We start from the raw sequence: 25,208 nt of genomic DNA, 5'->3' as shown, positions 1-25,208 counted from the left end.
AGAGACAAATATTCTGTTTTGGCGTTTTGTGGTGCAGATTTGCTTTTAAAAACAGACCATTTATCATATGAACCTTATTCAAGCTTTGACCAGAAACCGACGAAGCAAAACTGAAACCTACAGGTCCGACAGACCTTAGGTATTTATATCCATGCCCGACCTTAAACCGACAATTAAAACCTATTGTTTCCTCACACAAATGACATATTTACGTTTGTTTTAGTGGTAAGCCTGCTTTTATTAATAAACAATGTCAACATCAGATCAGCGCACGAGGAAACAAACGCACGTCAAACACAGGTGTGCAGTGCGCCAGAGACAGCAGTGGATCTATTTACATAATCCATGTATCAAACATAAGGATAATCCATGTTCTTGTGCAGAAAAAGGATTGATTCATCAACAGTGGATGCTTGTGCTTCAAGCCGGTCTTAATTTGTTCCTTCTCTGCACTGTCAGCTGAAGTGCAACACTTTTGATTTTTTTTTTTTGCAGTGCAGCAAAAACATAGAATCATGTTTAGGCATTAAATACATTATATTGATATTTAATCCTTATCACCTATATAAGTGCATTGCATTTTTTTTTTTAACGGTATTGAAACTGATATCTGGCATCGACCAAAGTCGATGTCACCTTAGTCACCTAAACGACCAAAGTTGGCAGGCTTGCTCAGACATGCCATTAATAGTTTTTTTTAATGTTTATAGACCCCATAATACAATAATATTGCATTACACTCTCAGTTTGACAGCACCACAGCTGGATTTCTTTGTTTCTCCATAAAACTAACATTTTTTCAACAGCTGGATAGAGCGCTGAAGCCAGTTTGAGCAGAAACCTGAGAAAGCAAGAGTTATAAAAAATCATACGAGAACATAATGACATTTTGTCTATAAACCAGTAGGTATTAGTGGTGCAGTTATTAGCTCCTGACTAGCTCATTGGATCTGTTTCTAAAGCTGGAATTCAGCCAAGCCCAGATTCCTGAAGCCATATAGAAGACTGTTAAAGTTAAATTCCCAGAGAGAGTTCATCTGTGTCCACGTTCTTCAAACCATAATTACCATAATTAGTATGCAATGCATGTTCATACAACACAGAGTAGAAAGAGATGCACAGTATAACATGTGGTAATGACTGCAGGACTGTGCAGCCTATTACCCAGGGTGCATTACTAATGATTACACGGTGATGTATCATCTTTAGAGCCAGCTCTGGTGCCTATTCTATATGTTCAAGTAAAAAAAAAGACGTTTTATTTATATAGTTTTGGCCAAACCTCTGAAACTGCTTTTATTGGATGCGTCATCTCCAGCAAAATCCAAACTAATGAAATTCTTCCAGGAGTGAATCATACAATGGCGTGTAAACCAAAAATAACATAAAAATAATAAAGATGAGGTAAAGAAAATGGTTCTTAAGATGAAGTGAAGGCTCTGACATAATGATTGACAATGTCCTCATTAGATTTGAGATAAGATCAGTACACATTGTTAAAATCCAAAGAAACCCAATCAGTCAAACACAATCAATCATGGCCTCCCAAACATCTCCTCAAGGATTACATTGATCCCGCTGAGAGATGAGAGGAAGGTCCGGCAGGATCCGTGCGCACTCTCACACATGGTTTCACTTAATAACTCCTCCCTTTATGTCATAAATCATCTGTGCAATTAAGTCCATATGTGATATCAGCGTTCTACATTCACCAAGGCAAGAACGAGCAGGGAATGAAAGAGGTTTGAAAGCTTGTTCTTAAAATTAGCGGCCCCTGAGATTCCCTTTGACTGATGGCATGGACAGCAGCAGGCAGGCTGCTCGGCATCTGTCCTGGATCTACCTCTCATCTCTCAAAACTTTCACGTCTGTGTTTGAAATTGGAGTGACACATCAAGGATAGGAGAAAAGCTCCAAGACGAAATGAAATAACCGCTGGAAGGAAACTAAGACCAGCTCTGAAGTGTGACTGATACTCAACCTGTGAACTCAAGATTGGAGCAAACTTCCTTTTTTTTGAGATGGAGAGAATCTAAAATTTTCATTACAATACTCATCAGGCAGAATTTTGGCCCATTGCTGACTTACAGCTTAGAATCCAAGACTTGTGCCAGCATCTGCAGTCCTGTTTAATACAAATGATAAAAATATTGCCTGTAAAGTGTGGATCATACCTGTCGGGGTTCTTTGGCACTGCAGGGCTCCATTTTGACCTTTGACCCTGCTGTGAAGGCAGAAATGGCCAGGCAGAGGTCCTGCTGCCGGATCAGCGGCTCGATCAGCTCCCATTTCTGCACAAAAACAAAATGTAGTGTATTTAGGAGTGTCATGTTTGTTTCAGTTTCAAGGCCATATTTACTCATAGACCTTATTCTTTTTAATTTAGACTTTTCATTTCTGCTGTCTCATGTTTTCTGCTCTCTTCTCGAGGTCAGCTTCCCAAAACACATCTTATCCCTCAGACACAAAGGCATGACACACTCACATGCCTACACACACTCACATAGTCACACATACACACCCAATACACATCCATTCATACACACACACACCTCCAACACTCACGACAATCAGGAGATACCAGAGAACTGGTTGTTTTGACCTAAAGAAGAAACTGTCTCTTTTCACCCTCTTCTTTCACCTCCACCCTGTCCTCTTTATCTCCTGGGGGGAGGAGGGAGGGGGACTAAGGGGGAATATACGTGATGAGTTAGAACTGTGCCACTCTGTCATCGGACGTCCGCCCGGGGTGGTCACTAATTTTGTCCATCTTTGTACTCCTTTTTATTTAGTTTTAAAATAAACCTTTTTTTATAAAATCATCAATGCCTCGCCTGGACTCCATCATTCAACCAGAGCAATAAATCATGTCTCCAAATGAGGTCAACCGCAAATTTGCCGTGACACTATTTACACCAGCGGTTTTCAACCTTTTAGCTCGCAACCCCCAAAATAAAGGTGCCATAGACCGGGGACCCCTACTGTAGCTGAAGGTGGTTGAACACAGACATGAACATTGAAGAAGAGTCATGTTGAGACAGGGCCATCTATAAGGGGGAATAAAGGGGAGAGCTTTTTGGGGTCCATCCATAAAGTCAGCGAATTGATGGTTCATTGTTCTATGAATCTGTGAAAACCACATGTATGTATTGATCTGAATAATAGCCACTGTTATCCATGAAGTTTATCATTATTTGTGCCATAGTATATAGTCATCTTAAATATGTAAATCCTTGTTTTATTCAGGAATAAAATGGGTTGAAAGTGATGAAAAATGGTAGAAAAGGTGATGAAACTGGATTTTAAAAAGCACAGAATATGGTTAAAAGTTGCAAATTAGTGTCCAAAAATGGAGAGAAAAAATGGTGAAAAGTGTTCAAAGTGTCAATATTGGCTTAAAAGTAGGAACACTTAGTTTAAAGGGCCCATGTTAAGCTAAATGAACTTTTCTGTACTTTAAACATGATAAAAGTGCTATTAGGGCTTCATGCACATGCCCAAAGTGTTTTTTTCATTGATTCCCTCAATCATTAGTTAGAGGGTGATTTGCTCCTTTCTTACTGCAGGGTGAGCCCTAACACCTCGCTCCAATTTGATGACACTTTCCCACTTTGATGACAAATTTGATGCGGCACTGAGCTGGAGAAACTGCACCTCCAGGAAACAGACACACCCACGAAGGTGAGCATTTCAGCATCCTTCATGCAGTGCTATGTATGTATTTTCTACAGTCTATGTATGTACCGGTGAACGCCCCGCCCCCACGCTCTGTCTCGTGTTTATAAAGCAGCATGAGCTCGGCTACGGAGTGGGTGGGAGGAGGGCGGGCCGTCCTCTGGCCCCACATAACCGTGCGGGGAGGAGGAAATCAGTATAGACACGCCCACTTATGAATATGCATAAGTAGGACGCTAATCAGCCTGTTTGTGTAGAGTTGCTCAGAAAGTGACTTTTCAGAGGCTAAAACTCTGAAAAACAGGTGAGTTTGGAAAATTAAACCTCAAACACTATGTTTTGGGGTTCTTAGAACAAATGGAGATGGGTGAAAAATAGCATGATATGGGACCTTTAAACTGGCAAATAATGGGAATGACATATTGTAAATGTGGTTAAATTGCCAAAAATAAGCATGAAATATGGTGAAAAGAGGTTAAAAGTGACAATAATGGGTCAACATGTGTGACATTAGGTGAGAAAAGGCGTGGAAAGAGTCTATATATGATGAAAATGTCTTGAAAGTGGAAAAAATGTGCAGAAAAGGCATTGAAATTTGATGGAGAAGTGGCAGAAATGGGTGTAATGTAGCAAAAATGAACTAAAAGGAGCAAAAATATGGCACAAAAAAGGGATGAAAATAGGTTAAAATATGGCAAGTTTGGTGTAGTTGCAGTTGTTCTGTTGTTAAAAACATATTAATAGTTTCTTAAAGGCATCTGGCGATGCCCTCCCAGTGTTTCGTGACCACAAATTGGGTCCTCCTGACCCCAAGGTTGAGAACCATTGATCTACACTCTTCTCTTTATGTGTGATTATGGCTATTTGCAAGTGGAAAATAAATAAATTCACAACAACATTTCAGTTTTCTTTAAATTTTTCACTCAAAGTGGTGGCTTGTCTTTGTCACCTGGCTTGTACGTATGTATCTAACATGTTTCCTCAGCTGCAACGGTGCACAAACAGTTTCACATTTTCAATACTCGTCAAAAGAAAGGGCGACATTTTGAGTACAAAATAAGTATGGTTGAGTTCATGTTGGCTGCTGAAGCTACATCAGTGCTCTGAGCTCAGTATGACCTGTAACTGTGATGTCCCTGGGAGTCTGAACACGTCACATACAAAGCAGTTACACTGAAGGCACTCGGGATTTAGAATGTGCATGGAATTCAGAAGAAGTTGAATTGTTTTGTATTGTGACAATTTGTATTTTGTTATTGTCATTACACTGATTACACAGTTGCTATTAATTTAGAAATGAAAATATCAATGAATAAATAAAAGCATAATCAACAAGCAGCGACTACTGTCGTTACTAGTGGTGAGGATTGGCAAGGATGTTGCAATACAATACGTATACTTGGGTCACGATACGATATTATCACAATATCACGATATTCGACCCAGTTAATATCAAAATTAAAGGTAGAGATGAAAAGTTGCTGTATATGTTCATCAGAAGATATTGATCATTCAGAAGACAATTTGAGTCAAACCTATTTGCTTCAAAACATCCTATTTATTATTATTATTATTATTATTATTATTATTATATCTACAGCACCATCTACCGGAGTGGAGGTGCGGAAGTGGCACAATTTTCAAGGTTTTTATGTAAGAACAGGAGCTGGTCAATATGCCCAGTAGTTATGCTTTGCTATGTCTCCAGCAGTAGAAAACACACATCCACCAAAATGTGAAAAATAAAATAAGAAAAATATTGATTAAATATCAAAAAAAAAAGAAAAAAAGAAAATTGATTTAAAATTGGCACCCAAAAAAATCGCGATATATTGTGAAATCAATATTTTTTTCACACCCCAATCAACAGCCAATGTCACATGGTGCAATACCTTCAACCTTTTGTTTTGCAATGAAATCCTGTTACATGGTGTTCAAAGGCAGTCTGACCAAGCTAATGATTCAGGTGCAGACTGTGAAATCATACTGTGATATAAGAGGGGTAATGCCCTGCTGCGGATTCAGGGGGGGAACATTTATGACTTCCCCAGATTTACTGAAAACTAAGCTTTTACGTTATTGAAAACAACGATTCATTGAAAACTACAGTAAGTTTTCAATAAAACAGCTTTTGGACTTGTATTTCAGTATAAATCTCACACCAGTATTTATCTTATTTGTTTATCTGGTGTATGCTCCTTTAATTCTTGTAGATAATCTTTCAATACAGCAGCCTTCTCGGGCAAAAAATTATTTTATCGAATTTGTAGATAAAAGCGATTTTCATTTCTAAAGTTTTTTTATTTTCTAATTTATTTTAATTTGAACTTTATTTATTTTTTCCACCACAGCTTATTCAGACTTTTTCTTGTTCCGTCCTTTTGGGTTACAGTAGTGAGATGTGAGGTCGCCCCCTCTTTGTTTACATATGTTTACCTTTGAATAGGGTATATGTGTGTCACAGGCATGTTTAATGTTTTATTCACACTATGCTGAGACGCTAAGGGAAGAGTTATTTTTCTATGTATGTATTAATATGTAGTTATCTGATTTCTTAATCAGAAAATTGAAGCTACTGTAAAGTTGCTGTTGCACTTTTGCTTAAACCTGGATTAAAGCTTGAAATTGTTGAATGACAGAGACTCATTTACTTTTTATTTTGGGATTGTTTTATGCATTTTAACTCTTGAGGACAATCACAGCAATAAAGTTGCACTTTTGACAATATATCTGAAAAAATAGAATCGTAACTCAAGTTTTTATTTAAAAAATCTGAGATTTTCTTTTAGGCAAAACCGCCCAGCCCTAGTGCCTCCTGGTGATGAAGGTCATACCTGTGATTGTGGCCTGTTGGTCCCGATGCCCCTGCACTCTGCCAGGCCCAGGCCGTCAGTCCCACGGGTTTCCAGACACAAGCCGCCTTGTTTCAGCACACTGGATACAGCTTCCTGTTCAGGGACCCTGACAGAAACACACACACACACACACACACACACACACACACACACACACACACACACACACACACACACACACACACACACACACACACACACACACACACAACAAAGGACAGACAAATCAAATATTTAAAGAAGTAAAAAGAAAATATTCTTCAGAAGTATGTTGATAAATAATCAGCTTGTTATTTGTTGGACTAAATAGTTGCGGGATATGGTACGTTATTTGTAAAAGAACTATGTTGTCGAAGGTCAGCATGCATATTTTATTATTTGCAATTAAATAAACACATTTATTTATATTTATTTTAAATATATAAATATATATGGAGAGAGAGAGAGTAGAGAGAGATAAATATTAGAAAAAATGAAAGGGGTAGTATTACTGTAGATAAGCTGATACTTCTTCATACTCCTTTTCGTTCATGTAAAGTAAGATGCATAAGAATTTACAGATGCTAGATACTGTTTTGTTGATAATTCTTGATGTTAATTTCTTTTATTTTAAACCTTAAGTTGTCCTTTACATGATCGAAAAAAGAAAAAAAAATACACAAGACATTACACAAGATACAGAAAATATACGGCAATAATTCTTGGATACAGATTCCTGATGCTGAGGTTTGTGAAAATAATATGTACAAATTATTATTATTATTATTATTATTATTATTATTATTATTATTAAGTACTAGTTATTAATTAGATAAATAACATATCTTAAATACTTCTTATTAAAAAAAACAAATAAACATCTCCAGCCCACTTTTCTCTTTCTTATCAGGTATCCCATACCATTTGGAGCCTTTTTAAAAAAAGAAAAGAAAACTGAACAATAGATTTATATGGACCCATTTTCATGGTTCACATTATTATATACAGTAAAGATTAATGACATTTTTAGTGTAAAAGTCAATAATAAAACTCTACTACTGTGTCACATGAGACTCAAACTAATCCGTATATTCTCAGGTGGAAGAAGACAACACGTACATTTTTGGTCTTCCTGGTGGTTTACATGAAATCACATGACAGGTCAGGTGACCTGCCACCATTTGTTTGTAACACTTGTGTAAGTTTAAGTCAAGGATGACGCTGTATTAATAATGTTTATGATTATTAAAAGGAGGTGTGACATCTTATAGGTTAATCTGGTGATTTGCGGGTTACCTCAGCTCAGGATAAACGTTCGCCATGTACCAGCGGAAAGGTTTGCAGTTCAGCTTGCGACGCAGAGTGAGGCGGTCTGCAATGCTGTCAGAGGGTGAATAAAAAGAACATTTGGGGTGTGTTGGATTTAGGTAAAAGATAATGAACATTTTCTAACTGGAAGGAAAGGAGTTATTGGTGAGAAATTTGCTAAACTTAAAGACTTTGTTCACAAGAAGATGATAAACAAGCCATAAATCTCTGTAAATGACATTTCAGTTTGATCTCTGAACCAAAACAATGACTAAATAATAAATAAAAGATCAGAGGTTATTATTTAATATTGCTAATAGATTTACCACACTAGCACATGCAGTATGTAAATTAACATTGTGACATTGTGCTTTTTGTCTAAATACTGTACCCGTTTTTGGTAACACTTTAGTTTAGAGAACACCTATAAACCATTAATCAGTTGCTTATTAGCATTAGTAATGTATTGGCTCTTTATGAATGCCTTATTAATGCCTTATTCTTATTAATGCCTTATTACACTTAATGGCAAACAGGATTAGAATTAGGGTTAACGTTAACTCTAACCCTAGCATTTTGAGATCATAATTCATATACAACAACGTCCTTATTTACTACTAATAAGTAATAATTCTGAGGTTATTGAGGGAAAGCTCTTACTTAATGACTTAATGTTTGTATGATAAGGCCAGGCAGGATAAGGCATTAATAAGTACTTAATAATGATTAATTAAGAGTCAATATGTTACTAATGGTTAATTGGTTTTCCCTAAACTAAAGTGTTACCCAGTTGTTAATATTTACTATTATTTAAATATAATTATTGATTATCTCCTTGGCGTAGGTCATATACATATAAATAAATAAATAAACAAAATAAAATATGCTAGTTTTTGTTATTTATTTAGGATAAGGCATATTTAGGAAAATCTACATTTTTTTTTGTTTTTTCAACCATAAAATATGACAAAGTTATTTCCAATGACACAGAATAAAAGTTGTAAATAAATCCACTCTAGCATGGTAAAAGCTTGAGTAGCCCAGGATAGATAAGCATGGTGACAATAACACACCATTATTTACTAAAAACATCAGGAACTAGGGGTGGATACATTTCCACTGCCTTTTATTATTTCTAAGCAGCAGAACTGACCCACTTTCCTCTGCTCTGTCCTCTTTATGCAGCACTGGGAGATAAAAAGCACCGACCTGCCGAAAGCCTTTCCCTGAGCCGACGGCCTGGCAGAGTAGTAGTACTGCTTGTACTCATCCATCCACACCTCTGCAGCCCGCCGTGTGTTCCTGTGTGTGTAGAAACACAAAACATATAGCACACGGTAATGAAAGCAATGATGACACTTGCACATCTGACATGTTACTCCTATGTTATTGTGGATACCAAACATATCTGTGGAGACGAATGGTTTCCATTGGTGTTTATTAAACAGCTGCATTTTCACTGTAAATATTTTGAACTTTTTGAAGAACTTGTGGTATGTCAGGCCAGTGTTCACATTACTTTGCACAATATCCCAATATATCATACTAGGGGTGTAAAGATTCGTTTTAACAATGATTCGATTCAAATCACTATTGAAAAAAATCGATTCGATATCGCGAGATTACGTTGCGCGATTCTCGTAACAATTCAAAATGCATCCATATCATATTTTTTTTTTTTTTTTTTTTTAACCAGGAAAGTCTTTTCCACTGCAGGAGACATTGTAACTGAACAAAGAAGTGCTCTGAACCCTGGATATGTTGACCAGGTTGTGTTTTTTCAATAATATCTAAAAAGAAAGTACTAACTTTCTGCATTTATCTGTTGTTCTAGGTATATACTGTACCTCAGTTAAGTTGCACTAAAGTCAAAGTTGGTTTAAAATCCACAGGCAGATTGTATGTTATTTTTTTTAATTTTAAGTTGTTGGCACATGGCATGTTAAAGCCAATGTTTTGAGTGTAAAATATGCCAATAAAATATATTTCATACATAATGTTCTCATGAAGGTGTACACATTTAGAGATTAGTTGTTTCTTAAGTCATATATTTAAAAAAAAAATCGCAATTATCGTCTTATACTTTAATGTCGGGATATATCGTATCGTATCGTGACCTATGTATTGAGATACAAATCATATCGCCAGATGCCAGGCAATACACACCCCTACAAATCACAATTAGTTGTTGCCGATTCGATTCATGGGCGATATTGGTGAACTTAGAACGATTCGATCTGAAACAATTCGGTCACTTGAAATCGGATCCGTAACTTTTTAGCCAGAATAATAATTCAAAAAGTGCGACGGTGAAAAAGATTCCTGGATACTGGACGGTCCAGGTAAGGTTTCATAGATTCCTGATGTTTCTTCTAATGCACCTGTGTCAAACTCAAGGCCCGGGGGCCAAATCCGGCCCGCAAGAGAAAGGTGAAATGACAGAGAAAAACATTAATCATTATGTAAATGAAACAATATTTGCAGGGGCTGACAGTTTTCCCGGTTCTTATATTTCATGATTGTAGTCATTTTTAATGTTAAACAGTTGAAAAAAAACAAAAATCTTACAAAATCTTCCAATTTTTCTCAAATTATGACATATTTTCCCATAATTCAATAGAAATTGTTCCCAAAACTAGGAAATTTCAAGTGAAGACGCTGAATGGGATTGATATCTATCACTTACATATTTTATAATTTATGTATACTGTACGTGAAAGTGAAAACTGGGGCACAATAATGTTGTAATTACTTGTTTTCCATCATAAAATCTATGGCCCACTTAAGATGAAACTGCTCCATATTTGGCGCCTGAACTAAAATGAGTTTTGTTGTAAGGGAATCATCTATAAACTAATTATGGGCATAAACAAGCAAACAACAATTAATGGCAATGTTTTTCACATTTTAATTGAATAAAGTCCAACCAACACTTCAGTTTAAATTACCAGGATGTTAACTTTTCAGCTCTTATGCTTGTTTTTTCAACATATTAAATAAAAACATAAAGTGCACCCTATCCTGTTCAGGTTAAATGAGCAATGGTTGAACCTGTTGTTTTTTGTTTTAACATGATGGTTATTATTGTGGCTTCTGCAGAGCTAACGCTAACAAGCTAATGCTAATGCTGTCGCTGGACCCCAAAGGTGGTACCATCAATTTCTCGTTCGCCAAATTCCCCGCCATGATATGTTTAGTTGTCTGCTGTCACGTGGCAATGACGTTACCGACAGCCGCCAGTACGTACGTATTTAATATTAAAAGCACTTTTAAAACACATCCATATAAAGCAGTGGTTTCTAACCTTTTTTGGACCATGACCCCATTTTGATACTACTAATTTCTGGCAACCCTAAATACTTGTTTTTTTTTCTTCCTAGAATTAGTTTTTGATCGTGTTTGTTATTATGTGTAATGAACACAGAGTAGCCAGGATTAGTGCAACAGCTTGGATATATTTATACTCCATTTTATTTATTCATTTATTTTTCTATTGCATGTCTTTAAACTTCATTTCATTTGAACTAGATTTATATTTGAGAAAGTGAAAGTATAGAATACAGTTGTTTAAGATTTTGTGTTTTATTTTGAAAAATAGTAAAAATTTAAAAAACATTTTAATCAGTAATTATTGTTTTTTATCAAGTACTAGACATTTCAGGCGACCCCACATGGAGTCACGACCCCAAGGTTGATTGGATTGTGCTTAAATCCTCTTTTTTTTTTTTTTTTTTCCTAAAAAAAAAAAAAAAAAAAAAAAAGATTGTGCTTAAATCCAATGCGTTATTTCCCTGTATCGATACAATCGATTGAGTAAACCTTTTAAAACAATTTTAGATCGATAAATGTAATCCAGAAGGCCAACTTGCCAAGCACAGACCGATGTAGTTGCATCATAGGAATATAAATCGATTCATCGATGTAATGGATCACATGTCAAACTCAAGGCCCACGGGCCAAGTTCGGCCCGTCACAGCATCTAGTCTGGCCCACAGGAAGATTTTATTTAAAGTTAAAAATACAACGAAAACAACTTTTTGTAAATAATCATATAAGTTGTGGATAAAATATGATGGTGGTCACGGTACAACATTATTTATAGTAATATTAAAATTGCAATTATTTTTTATTGCCTCAAAAATTCTCTGAAATTATCCCACAGAATTCTGGCAAATTTAAAAAAAATAGTTGCAAAGTGAAGGAATTTTGACTAATTAATTAATATTCAGGATTTTGTTTGAATTTGTGCTTTTTCCTTCACAAAAACATGAAAATAATATTTTTGATCCGGCCCACTTCATGTCAAACTGGGTCGTTTGTGGCCCCTGGAACTAAAATGAGTTTCAGTTTCACTTCTGCAAATGGATGAATCGTTACACCCTTATATCAGACATTGTAAACATCTATCCACCCACTTGATGTAGGTGAGAGCGTTGCCCTCTGGGAAGTCGTACGGGTGCCGTTTCCTGAACACATGACCCACACGGCTGCAGGGAAGGATCTCCAGACTTCCTCCACACATCCACACCCGGAAAGAAAGCTCTGCAGAGGAGACAGAAAGCACAATGTGTTATGATGTGCATTACCTCTTTCCATATCACACGGTCTGATGCCAGCCCTGCTAATGTTCACCTGCTACATTTCCATGCAGCAGATGGCTATAAAGTGCAGATCAGCAGAACCGAAGCTGTTGTAGAGGATAATTTAACACTCTGCTGCTTTTTCACATTCCAAGGACGCATTTGGCAATTCAGAAAGCAGGCTGTTAGATCTCACTGGCATCCAAAACAGCTGCTCATGCAGAGGGAATACAAGCAATTTAAATGTGATCATTTCCTGTTTGGATTACCCTCATTTCAATATGACATTGGTAGCGCTCTAAATGGGATTTCACGTAGCTGTTGATAATACGGGTAGGATTAGTTTCTTCATTTTGAAAGAATGTTATCCATATAAATAATTGTCTGCTGTGAGGAGTGTTCAGCATTTAAAAACAACTGGAGTGTTTCAAAGCTTGCAAAAAACAAGGACAAACTATCAGCAAGGGCAGCCAGAAAGTACAGTTGTTACACTTAACTCCATTAAGTCAAAGAAAGGTTATACAGTGGGTTGCATATGTACCCGCACCCCTTTAACCTTTCCACATTTTGCCATATTATGGACCACAAACATGAATATATTTAATTGAAATTTTATGTGAAAGACACATACAAAGTGACACACAATCGTAAAGTAAAGTGAAATCTATACATGATTCTGAACTTTTTTTATAAATAAAAAAAAGTGGGGTGTGCAAAAGTATCTACTTTGTGGAAGCGCCTTTTGCTGGAATTACAGCTGAAAGTCTTTTGGGGTATATATCTACCAGTCCTGCACATCTTGATACTGGAATTTTTACCCATTCTTCTTTGCAAAACAACTCAAGCTCAGTTAGATTAGATGGAGAGCGCTTGTGAACCGCAGTTTTCAGATCTTTCCACAGATTCTCGACTGGATTTAGGTCTGAACTTTGACTTAGCCATTCTAACACATGGATATTTTTTGTTTTTTATATTTATTGTTGCCCTGGCTATATGTTTAGAATCGTTGTCTTGCTGGAAGGTGAACCTCCGCCCCAGTTTCAACTCCAGACTCCAACAGGTTTTTGTCCAAGATTGCCCTGTATTTAGCCCCATCCATCTTCCCATCATCTTGAACCATTTTCCCTGTCCCTGCTGAAGAAAAGCACCCCAGAGCATGTTGCTACCACCACCGTGTTTGACAGTGGGGATGGTGTTTTCAGGGTGATGTGCAGTGTTACTTTTACGCCAAACAAAGCGTTTTGCATTTCGGCCAAAAAGTTAAATTTTGCTCTCATCTGACCAAAGCACCTTGTTCCACATGTTTGCTGTATCCACCATGTGGCTTCTGGCAAACAGCAAACAGGACTTCTTATGGTTTCTTTTAAAAATGGCTTTCTTCTAGCCACTCTTCCATAAAAGGCCAGATTTGTGCAGTGTATGACTAATGGTTGACCTGAGGACAGGTTCCTCCATCTGAGCTGTTACTATCTGCAGTTCATCCAGGGTCATCATAGGCTTTTTGGATACAGCTCTGGTCAGTGCGCTCCTTGTTCAGTTGGTAAATTTAGGAGGACTGCCGTATCTTGGTAGGTTTGCAGCGATGCCATACTCTTTCCATTTCTGGATGGTGTATTTAACTGTACTTTGAGAGATGTTCAATGCTTTGGAAATCTTTTTATAACCCAACCCAGCTTTCTACTTCTCCACAACTTTATCCCGGACCTGTCGGGTGTGTTCCTTGGACTTCATGATGCTGTCTGCTCCCCAATATTCTCTTAACAGACGTCTGAGACCATCACAGATCAGCTGTATTTGAACCGAGATTAGATTACACACAGGTGGACTCTATTTAGTCAGAAATCATCATCAAGAGGAAAGGGGGGTAGATACAATTACAATTACGCTGTCAATTACTAAAGTTCAATTACAATTAATCACAATTACTGAGTCTGAAATAGATAGCCCCATGAAAAGGTTCAGTTTTTGACCCATGCTTTCAATCAAAATAGATAACGCACTAAAAAATATTATCTATCATCTAATTTGTTCTTCATCACAAGTTTTACGTTAAAATTAAATTAAATTAGAATTGACAGATTTCATAGAATTTCCATGCCAATTACAATTACGAAGTTAATTATCTAAACTCAATTACAGTTCAATTATGATTACAACAACAGACTTTTAAAATTACAATTATATTTATGCCATAATTGTAATTATATTTATTTGCTAAATGTGGTGATCAAGAGGATGTTTAAAGTTCTGCATTTTCTTGCCAAAACTAGGATTCATTCGAAATACAAGATACAAGTAATTAAACTGGCCTTAGTGCATGCGTATCAGGTATCAATATTAAATGACATACAGGGGGAAATGTTATACCATATGAGTGGAATGTTGTGGTCCAAGTAGCAGTGTAAAAAGCTCCAGTGAGATGTGTCGGGATGACGATGAAACACTTAAAGAGTCTGACTCTATAGCCAGCAGTCGTGGATGAGCTCACTCACCAAAGTTCTCCCCTCCCCAGATGTCCATGTGTGTGTCATACTGGCCCAAGTGGTTGAACCAACTCTTGTCCATGACGAAGATGCCACCGGCGATGACAGGAGTCCTGTGAAGTCGAGGAAACATGCGTGTGAGCTCATGTTTACTGTAACCACCGTGAGGCAGAGGGTTTGTTACATGCTTTTTTTTAAAAAAATGAATATCTTTAACAAAAACTGAGCTGGTTTCATTTAAAAGATCAAGCTCTAAAAGGTTGTTTTGATGATTCAAACAACCAGTCCACATGACACTAACTGATCTAACATTGTTTTTGGAATGTGCACACTGGAGTCCTGAGCATTATTAGCTGGTGTTAAGTTCCTTGTCATGTCATGTCATGTTTCTTTAACCCTCCTATTAACCTTGGGGTCAATTTGATCCCTATTAATGTTCATTATTCAAAAAAAAAAATTGACTTTTTTTTTGTTTGCCTCATATTTCATGACTTTTCATAATTTGATGGGTACAGTTGATTGAGCATACAATGATCGTGATATTTTTTTGGTGTGTTGAAAATATATTGCATGTAATGGTGTTCCTCTGGGGGGTCATTTTGACCCGAAGCTGTTTTAGCTGTTTAAAAATTGTCCTCTCGGAAAAGGTTTATTATCAATGAGGTTTTGGAACAGCGCTTTCACAGTAAACAAGACGCAGAGGCGAATGTGTCTGAAACTTTATAGTGAATAATCCAACATATGTTGTAAAAGTTTGACCTGATGGTGGCGCTAGAGAACAGGTCAAAATTTAATTATCGAGGGCTTATTTATGGATTCAACAAATAAAGAGTCTGACACAAGAACTTGGTCAACAATTTTCTGAAAATCATTTTCTGGAGGCAAGTATTCCTGGGGTCAGATTGACCCCAAGAGTAAAATGTGTCAAATCATTCAGTAACACAAAATGTGCAATGCCCTATTTTAGAACAGTAATAATAAAATTATTTGAGTGCAAACATTTTTTTTTTCTTCAATTTTTCTAATGCTCAATGTTCAGCAAGTCCGCTCTCGTCTTCACCCAATAGGGGGCATGAACCCCAGTTGAAGAATCACTGTATTAAATTAGTATTTTTTGGTGTGTTCTTTTAAACATTTCTTTAATCTACTGTTGTTTATTTAGTTCAAAGCATTTCCTCAGTTCTTGTTATTTAAATTTCTGACTGGTTTTAATAAGCTGGCTGATAGGGAAAATCATTTCTAAAACCTGAAACCTATTGTGGAATATGTGCAGCTACAAAAGCTCTTACGTAAATCAAAGTCATTGTTATTACATACATGCTCAAATAATTATTACTCAATTATCAATCATTACTCTACAGCAGTGATTCCCAAACAAGGGTACGTGTACCCCTCGGGGTACAGAAGCACAGATTTAAAATTGTACTTAAAAATAATTGGGAAATGTTCCGAGTTCCTTTTTAGGCTATTTTTCTTAGGACAAATTCACTACAAACTAACAGTACTATCGCTTAATATAATACTATATCTTCTCGGGATTTATTAAAACAGGATTTTTTTTATGCTGTGGAGGCCATTTTTTCACACTTCTGACAATAGGAGAAAATAATTGGTTACATTTTACAAAGGAGATTGTATTTACTGACTATTAAAGTAATCATTATATATATATATATATATATATATATATATATATATATAAAAAAATAATATATATATATATATAATTTTTTTTTTGCATTTAAAATTCCACTCATTGTTTAGAATTTGTTGTTTAAGCCTTAGGTAACCAATGTTCGAGACATGGTTTGGGGTTTAGGCTTTTCCACAAATGAAAAGTATATAAAATTATGGAGAGGGAACTTATGATGCCTTGCTATGTCTTTTTTTTTTTAACCTACATTTTCAGATTTTACTGCTGCAGTGACACTTTAACTCAATTTAATGGACCTAAAAAAAACTGCAAACCTGCAAACATATTTTAGAACAGACTCATGGGGCAGAGGATGTTTTGCAAAATAGGGACAACTGGTATATAATTATGTATGTTTACCACATGCACGGAATCTACGCAACATCTGTTTTTTAAACAAAGGGTAGCTGATGGATGGATGGATGGATGGATGGAAACACACCTAATCGGCTGGGTTGGGTCATTTCTTGCCATTTTCTGTTCGATGGGAATCTGCTCCCACTTGAAGTGGAGACTCCAGTCAAACCCTGTTAAAAAGAACAGCAGCAAAGACAACAGCTTGACTAAGGTATGAAATGATGTTGTTAGATATGTTACATGTATATGGCTGATAGACATGGCAGCACCAAAACCTTTTAAAATTAATCATAATTGTATTTATTTAGGGATGATTTATTTTTTTTTTTTTTTAGTGCGTGCGTGTGTGTGTAAAACCAAACGTCACTGCGTACAGTGTGTGCATTTAGCTCTGACCTCCTCTAAGGTCAGCAGATGCTGCCAAGTAAGCAAAGTTATCCAGGCTGATGACGTCGATGATGGGGCTGACCACTCTGGTGTGATCCTGAATGTGAGAAAAGCAGAAAGAAAGGCGATCATATTAAGAACCTTTGATAGTCAACATAGATATTAGGTAGATGTCATGTTTCTCTATGTCTTGGTGTCCTTTCCAGCCAGACCCAAAATTGCTTAATGTCCCCTTAATATGGGCAGAAGATTAGCAGGTATAGTTACAGATTTTTAATATTAATATTCAATTAAGAGAAAACATGTACAGTGATTGTATAGGGTGTGTTTCACGTTTATTATACCTTTTCAAATTAATATTTAAAAATAAACAAATAAATAAAATAAATTGGAGGGTGCAATTTGGCGTCCCTCCAACCCCCTGTGTTGCCTATCGGGAAGGCCGGCCCTGATTCCAGCGTGTCCCACATCGCATTAAAGACGTATCTGGTGGAAAAACACACCATTTAAGAAGCTGCCACTCCTTTTAAACACCAAATGCAGACTGTTGTGTGTTTATTACACCAAAGGGAGTAATATGAGAAGGAATGCTCTCATCTGCTTTATGGAATGGACTGTGGTTGAATCCGTGATGTCACTCATGTCACTAATTCATCAATTTCTCTGCACACATTTCCTACAACTGCGCACCCTCCATTTCGTTACTTTAAATATCTTTAATTACCTTTTTTAATTGCAGTTCCATTGTGAAGAAATGTTCTTGTTTAACATCTAAAAAAAATGTTTATTATTTATTAGTATAATCAAAAACACATTAAGTAGTAAATCCTAAAAAAATAAACAAAGCTTTACGCTATTCTGTATAACTCCTCACTTTAACTTGACAGATTTCTGATTCTTGTATATATCTGTATTATATTTGTACATTTGTATATTTGTAATATTATCATTTTTATTTTTACATTATTTTATTTTTTCTACTCTAATGTGTACACTTGCATTTAATCCTTATCTCATAAACAGTATGTTACATAATTATGTACATTCTCTTCTTTCTGTTTCTTTCTTCGTTTTGTGTTTATTCTTTTCATTTGTAATATTTCTTGAGCGTCTGTGACATAAATAGTTTATATTTATTAACACACAAAACAATCTGAAACAACTGTATTCTATACTTTCACTTTCTCAAATATGAATGTAGTTCAAATAAAATGCAGTATAAATATCTGAGCTGTCTGTTTGTGCACTACATCTGGAGACAACAAACATGTTTAAAAGCTAATTCTACAAAAAAAAGGAAAAATTCTCTGGAGACACTGTATTAAAATGGGGTCACAACCCAAAAAAGTTGGGATACACTAATGTAATGTCATATACAATGTAGTCCTCCAGTGAAATTTGTCTCAAAATTGTACTTATCCTGTTGAGGAACAATAATAATAATAATAAATAATGATAAACATGATAATCTGTGTAACCATGGGTAGTCTTACATCGGCTAATGTGTAATTTGTGGCAATGCATGGAGGCTCCTGACTGCTGGTCCATTTATATTCTAGTTTCCATTTATTTTTTATTTTTTATTAAAGCTGATACCTGGAGTTTCTGAGAAACGGCTCGATGTCCCGCCCTCAACAGTTCCACTTCCTCCCACTGCCTGTCCCAATCTACCAGAAGCCACGCCTCTACTTTTCTGCACGCGCATCGCGGAACATAACAAAGTTGCATCAGGTCACATTGATATAGGTCTGTGGGTCAGCTAAGAGCCAAATTTCATAATCACCTGTTTGCTGTTGTGATGCACGGCCTTGTTTCTGTGCACAGTTCCGCATTCACTTTGATTGACAGTTTCAAAAACAGGAAGTCAAAGCCTATTGGCTGGGCGTTCGTTTCCATTTGTATAGTGGTCTATAGGACGAAGGCGAGACTTATATACATTAATGTATGTGAATGACCACCGGCAGTAGACAATAGTAAAAGACTAGTTAGGTATTTTTTTGCATTTCAAAAGAATCACATAGATTTCTCAGAAACTTTGGATATCAGTTTTAATGTACCCCCTATGACAATTTGTGTACCCCTGGGGGTGCCCCTACCCCACTTTGGGAACCTAGGCTCTAAATGAATGATTTCTAATGTGCGAAGAAGTCAGAAATATCCTGGTAATAAAGTATTTGAAAGTTAGTTGGTTGTAAATTGTCTAGTGAGAGCAACATTTTTGTATGTTCAGCTCTATATTATACAAGTTCTTTTAAGTGCTGTATTGTACTTCCACAGTAGAAATACAAATGTAAAAATAATTTTCACAAAGTCATTTTCCTGGTTAGCACCATGTTTTTATCAGGTACCCTTGTTACTAAAATAGACAACAGCACACCATATTCCTCTAGCCATGATTGCCCATGCTCTGGTGTTGTAGAACCCAAATGCACATGGATATGAAGGAGGAGGGCAGGCGGGAGTAGTATTCAAATAAAAGTCCATTTGTTAACAATTATAAAACCAAAACTTCTGATCTAAACTGACCAACAGACGGTCAGAGAGATGGAGTAAGCAGGAGAGGACATTCAAATGACATTCTCACACAAACATGCTGACAAAACACGGCATTAAATAGACAGGCATTCAATACCACAGACAGAAAAAGAACTAACAGAAACACGTCACCAAACTAAAAACAACAACACACACACGACTAACAAAAGCAACTGAAAAAGATCGTCAAAGGATTTAATCTCACAGTTCATTAATGGAAAGACTGAACCTAATGCAAAAAGCCACAAAACCAATCAAGCCTTACAGAAGAGAAGCCTTTCAATCACTAGGACACGATGGCAGTGACTTTTAATTTGCTTTGTTAGTGGATTTAAACAGGGAAACTGTATCTAACCAGCTGCAAATCAGGTTATTGAAGCCATCTATGAACAAAATACCATTCACTTCACACAGATTAATGATTTTATATTGGAGACATGAAGGACTATTAAACAAGTCTTCCTTAAGGCAGAGTTTCTTATTGTGTTGTGTGCATGTGTTAGCGGGCAAACAGTATCAGGGGAGGTGATTCAGGGAGGGACTCTGTGGATGATTAATTGCAGGTTTAGTGCGTGTGATGAATCACACCTGTTTTATATATTATAGGGAGCTGCTGGAACTTGAACCTTAACCACACTAAACAATCACAAAACAATACCAATGTTACACAGAAGTGATGGTGGAGGGTTTATGCCACACAATGATTGAAAAGCCATGACTGAGTCAATCGTTGTACAACTTCCTGAATATGCTCGCTCGCTCAAACTCCAAACTTTTCTCTTTTTTTTCATGTTCTGTCAAGCTGATAATACCCCTTCTCACTTTTTGGTTCATTACACACATTATCTTTACTCATCCAACACATAGGCTTGACTTAATCAACAAATGACAAGTGAAATACTGCGTCTTTCTTTCATTGCCCTGAAATACTGCGTCTTTCTTTCATTGCCCTGAAATACTGTGTCTTTCATTCATTGCCAGGTGATCGATCAAAGATCAATCAAAGAACAATATGCAAGTGCCTATAAATCTCAGTGTGGAAACTGTAGTGTTTCCACATGCAAATCCTCATATTCACCAAGGGGTGTATTTTCCCGTCCAGACTTAAAGGGGACATATGCTAAATCCACTTTTTTAGCCCTTAAATGCATTTTGTTGTATATTTAGCGTGCTTAGAAGTACAGAAAAAATCAAATTTGTGTCTTCAGGTGCGCCGTTGATATCTTTATATTCTGTTTTGGTCATATTTTTCAATCTGTTTTGATTTTTCTATTCTCTATTATGTTTTTTGAACTATTATATCACAGTATTTGCAGCGGAACTGCCAAATTAGGACATCGACTCCAGACCCAACACTTCGAGCAATCCGCCATTTTTATTTCTCGCTGCGAGTTTGTAGTCCAAGCTCAAAGATGCTGAAGTTACGAGAGGATAAGTCAAAATGTTGGGTTGTTGGATGTAGTAACCCACACGCTTCATTACACCGTCTCCCAGCATCAGAACCTTTTCGAAGTGCCTGGTTGAGTTATATTTTTCACGGAAATGTACCCACATCTGTGGGTAAGGTCATTTTTGTGTGCGAAGCACTTCAAGGATGACTGCTTCAGCAACCTCCACCAGTATAAAGAAGGATTTACAGAAAGACTTTGTCTGATTGAGGGTTCAATTCCTTCTATCTTTGGAGACGACGAACAGAGCACTTCGGTAAGCTGTAAATAACGCTAAAAAGTGTGATGATAAGACGCCCCTGTCATTGTTTTGTTAGCATTAGCAGTTGCACCGTCTTCATATATTAGCGCTGTGTGCTCGTTTTAGATCCTTGATGATATGGCCTACGTGGTTTAATTTAAGTCTAAAGTTTTCATTAGTCATTTCATTTTTCCGTTTTTGCCGACTGTATTAAAATGCATTTCGTGACGTTAGCTTGACGCTAGCGTTAGCTCGGCACTTGTGTTAGCTCGGTGCTTGTGTTAGCTCACTTGTTAGGGTTCTGTAGGTTCATCATCTTCATTTTCATCTCGCTCCACTGGGTCAGACTCTGGCTGGAACATGCAAGGCTGGATGGACAAGTCTTCCGTTGTTGACATTTTGTAAATAACGTGTGAATAAAAAGTTTCTGCACCGCTACATAATCGTATCGCTTCTATCAAACTACAAAATTGGCCGAACAGGGTGGAGTTGAACTGAGTGTCACCTCTGCAACCTGGAGAGGGGGCGGGGTATGAAGTGTCTCATTTGCATTTAAAGAGACAGCACCAAAACGAGTTGCTCTCAGAAGCACATCAGAAAAGTGGTAGAAAAGGGGCCTGTGGAGCTATAATAATGAGGAATTCAGACCCAAGCATTGCAGTTCCGCCTTATATAGACCACAACTGTATGATTTATATGTAAAAAGGAAGGACTTAAATGCATGATATGTCTCCTTTAAATGCTTTTTTGCGCACCTGCAGTTACGCGCTTTATGCTGAACATAGTATGAAAATAGTTGAATCACTGTGACCAACGTGGACAGAAGCCTGCGTCTGTCAGAGTTTTAATTAATCGCGCATCAGTAGCTGAGTGATCACAGCTGCTGCTGCGTGACGCACGAGTCCATGTGGCTTCAAATGTAACTAAGTCCATATTTCTATTGCAATATAATGTTTCACCTTATCAGGGCGCTGCACTTATTCCATGCTTAGAAGCACATAAGAGGAAAAGGACTTACGCACACCGGAGAATGCATGTAAAGCCAGATTTAAATGGGAATGTCCATATTTCAGGTCTGCTCCACCCACAGTGCGTAACTGGGATGAAGGCGCGAGGCGAAGTACAAGGGGAGAATAGCGCGTAGCCAAAAACAGCGCCACTGTGCGGCTTTTTGGACTTAGGCACATGGGAGATTAGAGCACCATGTCTCTGCGCTTGAAGCTAAAAGGGCTGACTGTCAGAGAGACATGTTTATTTTAAAACCAGCCAGCCGTCGATATCAGCCTCCCCGTTGCTAGATTGCACCCTTAGGACACAGTGAATTAGGATAATCTGTCTGCAGCACTAACTGAAACTGTTCTGGATCAGAAAACAAGCAGCACACAGTCTGTGTTAAACTCAGTGCAAACACCAAGACAAGCAAAATGAGAAACAGTGTGGGAGCACGTTGTATGCCATGTACTCAATAAATACATTCTGGATTTAGATCAATCTTTGTAGAAAACAAGGATTAAACAGACGTGAACAATTTGCACAACCAGTTTCCTATTAGATGGAGCACTTTGTACTGTAATAATGAAATCATTTTCAGTTAGTTTTCAGAGTGGAATATGGTGACAAAGTCTTTCCAGTTGTAGCAAAGTGCAGTATGACATCTGGTGTAGTATGACCTCAATCTTAGCTGAACAAATTGAGTGTTTATTTGTTGCAAAGCTGTGCCAATGTATTGCATCACATTAGATACATTCTGCCCTGCATTGCTGTAAAGTTCCCACAAGTCTGACACAGCAAGAAAAAAAATCAAATACACGTGTTAGCATCTGATGGGAAAGTTTGACTAATGGCATCACCAAACCAAGCTTCTTTATTTTATTTTATTTTTTTTACCTCTTTGACTCGTTGGATCATTGGCTGCAGCCAATCAGAGTTGACCTCACAGTGGCTGTCCAGGAAGGTCAGAATGGAGGCGGAGGCTGTGTTAGCTCCTCGCACACGTGATCGAATTAGACCTAAGGAACACACACACACACACACAAAACATTAATACACAGTGAAATCATTTGGAACTGAATCACTCTTTTCCTACTGGTTCAACAGGAAATCGTAATTTTGTCTGGAGTGACATTACTCAACTTTTTCCCAACAGGTCATTTTTTCACTTTTATTTCATAATGTCTGAGCTGTGGGACGTTTCCCCCAAACATTCTCTCTGTAAATACATCACTATACTGGCACAGCAGACTCATAAAAAAGGCTTAGCTTTTAACCTTCTTTTCATTGTCCTCCCTAATTCCCCTTCCCTTGTATTGCACCCCCCCACCCTCAACTCCAATGTAACGCTGGCCTCCATTTTCTATATCCCTTCTAATAAATGGTTTACCCTTCCCTAGGGAGGGTGGGTGACGACTACTATTTAGCCCAAAAAATAAACATAATATTTTATTTTTGCAAGAATAAATGTTGCATATCTGTCGCAAAAAGATTGCAATGCATATAGTGTTAAACTCTGACAACACGTGCAGAAAAAAGAAAAAAAAGGTTTTTTTAAAATAAAATGAAGGGCAAAAAAATCAAAAGCCTTTTCAACGTTATAAAATGCCCATTTTCTTCTTCAATAATGTCAATTTATTGCTAATGTTACTTTGACTTATTTCTAAAAAACATTTTTGCTTTTAAAATCTTTTTTTTTCAAATATAACGTATATATATAGTATAATAATATACTACATATACTCTAGTATATAGTCATTTTCATAATAGTAATATAATGAAAATGAAAATACTATATTTCATTATGGTAATATAATGAAAATGGTCCTTTAAAAAGACAATTAGCCAACCATTTCAACTAATTTGTATGCAGTTATAATCATAGATAGTAGATATTCATTATAACTACTTTATTATAACAAATTCCAAGGCTCCGATGACAGAATTTGTAGTTTGGGAATAGCACTGCACTTTGGATTAGTTTCTCCAGGTGTGCATACGTTGATCTGCTGAGGTCTGTTTTAATAAGATGTGATTTTTTAAATGTTTAATCCTAAAAACACTTTTAACAAAAGAAATGACACCAAAGAAATGCATCAGTCTATCTTTATTCATGTGTTGGAGGGTGAGAAAGAACAAAATAAAAGCATTCGTGTCCAATCAGTTGCTCATCTCATATTGGAGGAGCAGATATTGTTAGAAAAAAAAAAAAAAAAGCTTTTGGAGGGCACAGTGGAGCTGCTGAAAGGAGCAAATTAATTTTGCTTGACAGAAGTGTGATCAAGAAATGCTCACATCTCTGACTAATTAATGCACAAATATAGATTTATATTTAGTTACCATGACTTTTGTTTTCTTATATTTAGACTAAGGACCGATCAACTAAAGGTAAAAACATGGTAGACATTGCAGGACATCTACTAACACCACGACTATATAAAATACTAAAGGTATTGATAGGTGGCCAGGCTTCAATAGCTAAAGATGGTGGCCACCATTTTGTTGGGTCACACAATTTATCACAACACCTGTATACGACTTGAGCAAAAATGGCAGTCTCTCACAAAAAATAAAAGTGTTTTTAAAAAGGATGCGATCTATGTCTAAAATAACAAGTTCTGATGAACTACGGCCAGGCCAGCGGAACGTCTCCACGCCAAATAGCACGTACCAGGTT

The 25,208-nt window shown here is 36.8% G+C and overlaps 1 protein-coding gene across 1 annotated transcript in view; it reads right to left on the bottom strand.

The window, feature by feature from the left end:
- Window positions 1-25,208, bottom strand: part of galnt16 (UDP-N-acetyl-alpha-D-galactosamine:polypeptide N-acetylgalactosaminyltransferase 16) — a 60,975-nt gene that overhangs the window by 5,081 nt on the left and 30,686 nt on the right. The window contains exons 6-14 of the mRNA XM_028437329.1: window positions 23,429-23,550; window positions 17,327-17,414; window positions 17,016-17,100; window positions 14,890-14,993; window positions 12,233-12,359; window positions 9,027-9,119; window positions 7,806-7,889; window positions 6,510-6,636; window positions 2,175-2,291 (exon numbers count right to left, since the gene is read on the bottom strand). Of these exons, the coding sequence (XP_028293130.1) occupies window positions 2,175-2,291; window positions 6,510-6,636; window positions 7,806-7,889; window positions 9,027-9,119; window positions 12,233-12,359; window positions 14,890-14,993; window positions 17,016-17,100; window positions 17,327-17,414; window positions 23,429-23,550 (947 nt within the window). The remainder of the gene's footprint in view (window positions 1-2,174; window positions 2,292-6,509; window positions 6,637-7,805; window positions 7,890-9,026; window positions 9,120-12,232; window positions 12,360-14,889; window positions 14,994-17,015; window positions 17,101-17,326; window positions 17,415-23,428; window positions 23,551-25,208) is intronic.

Source organism: Gouania willdenowi, chromosome 22, assembly GCF_900634775.1.
Source record: "Gouania willdenowi chromosome 22, fGouWil2.1, whole genome shotgun sequence".
In the NCBI taxonomy this organism is placed as follows: domain Eukaryota; kingdom Metazoa; phylum Chordata; class Actinopteri; order Blenniiformes; family Gobiesocidae; genus Gouania; species Gouania willdenowi.
This window is presented reverse-complemented; position numbering and strand designations above follow the sequence as displayed.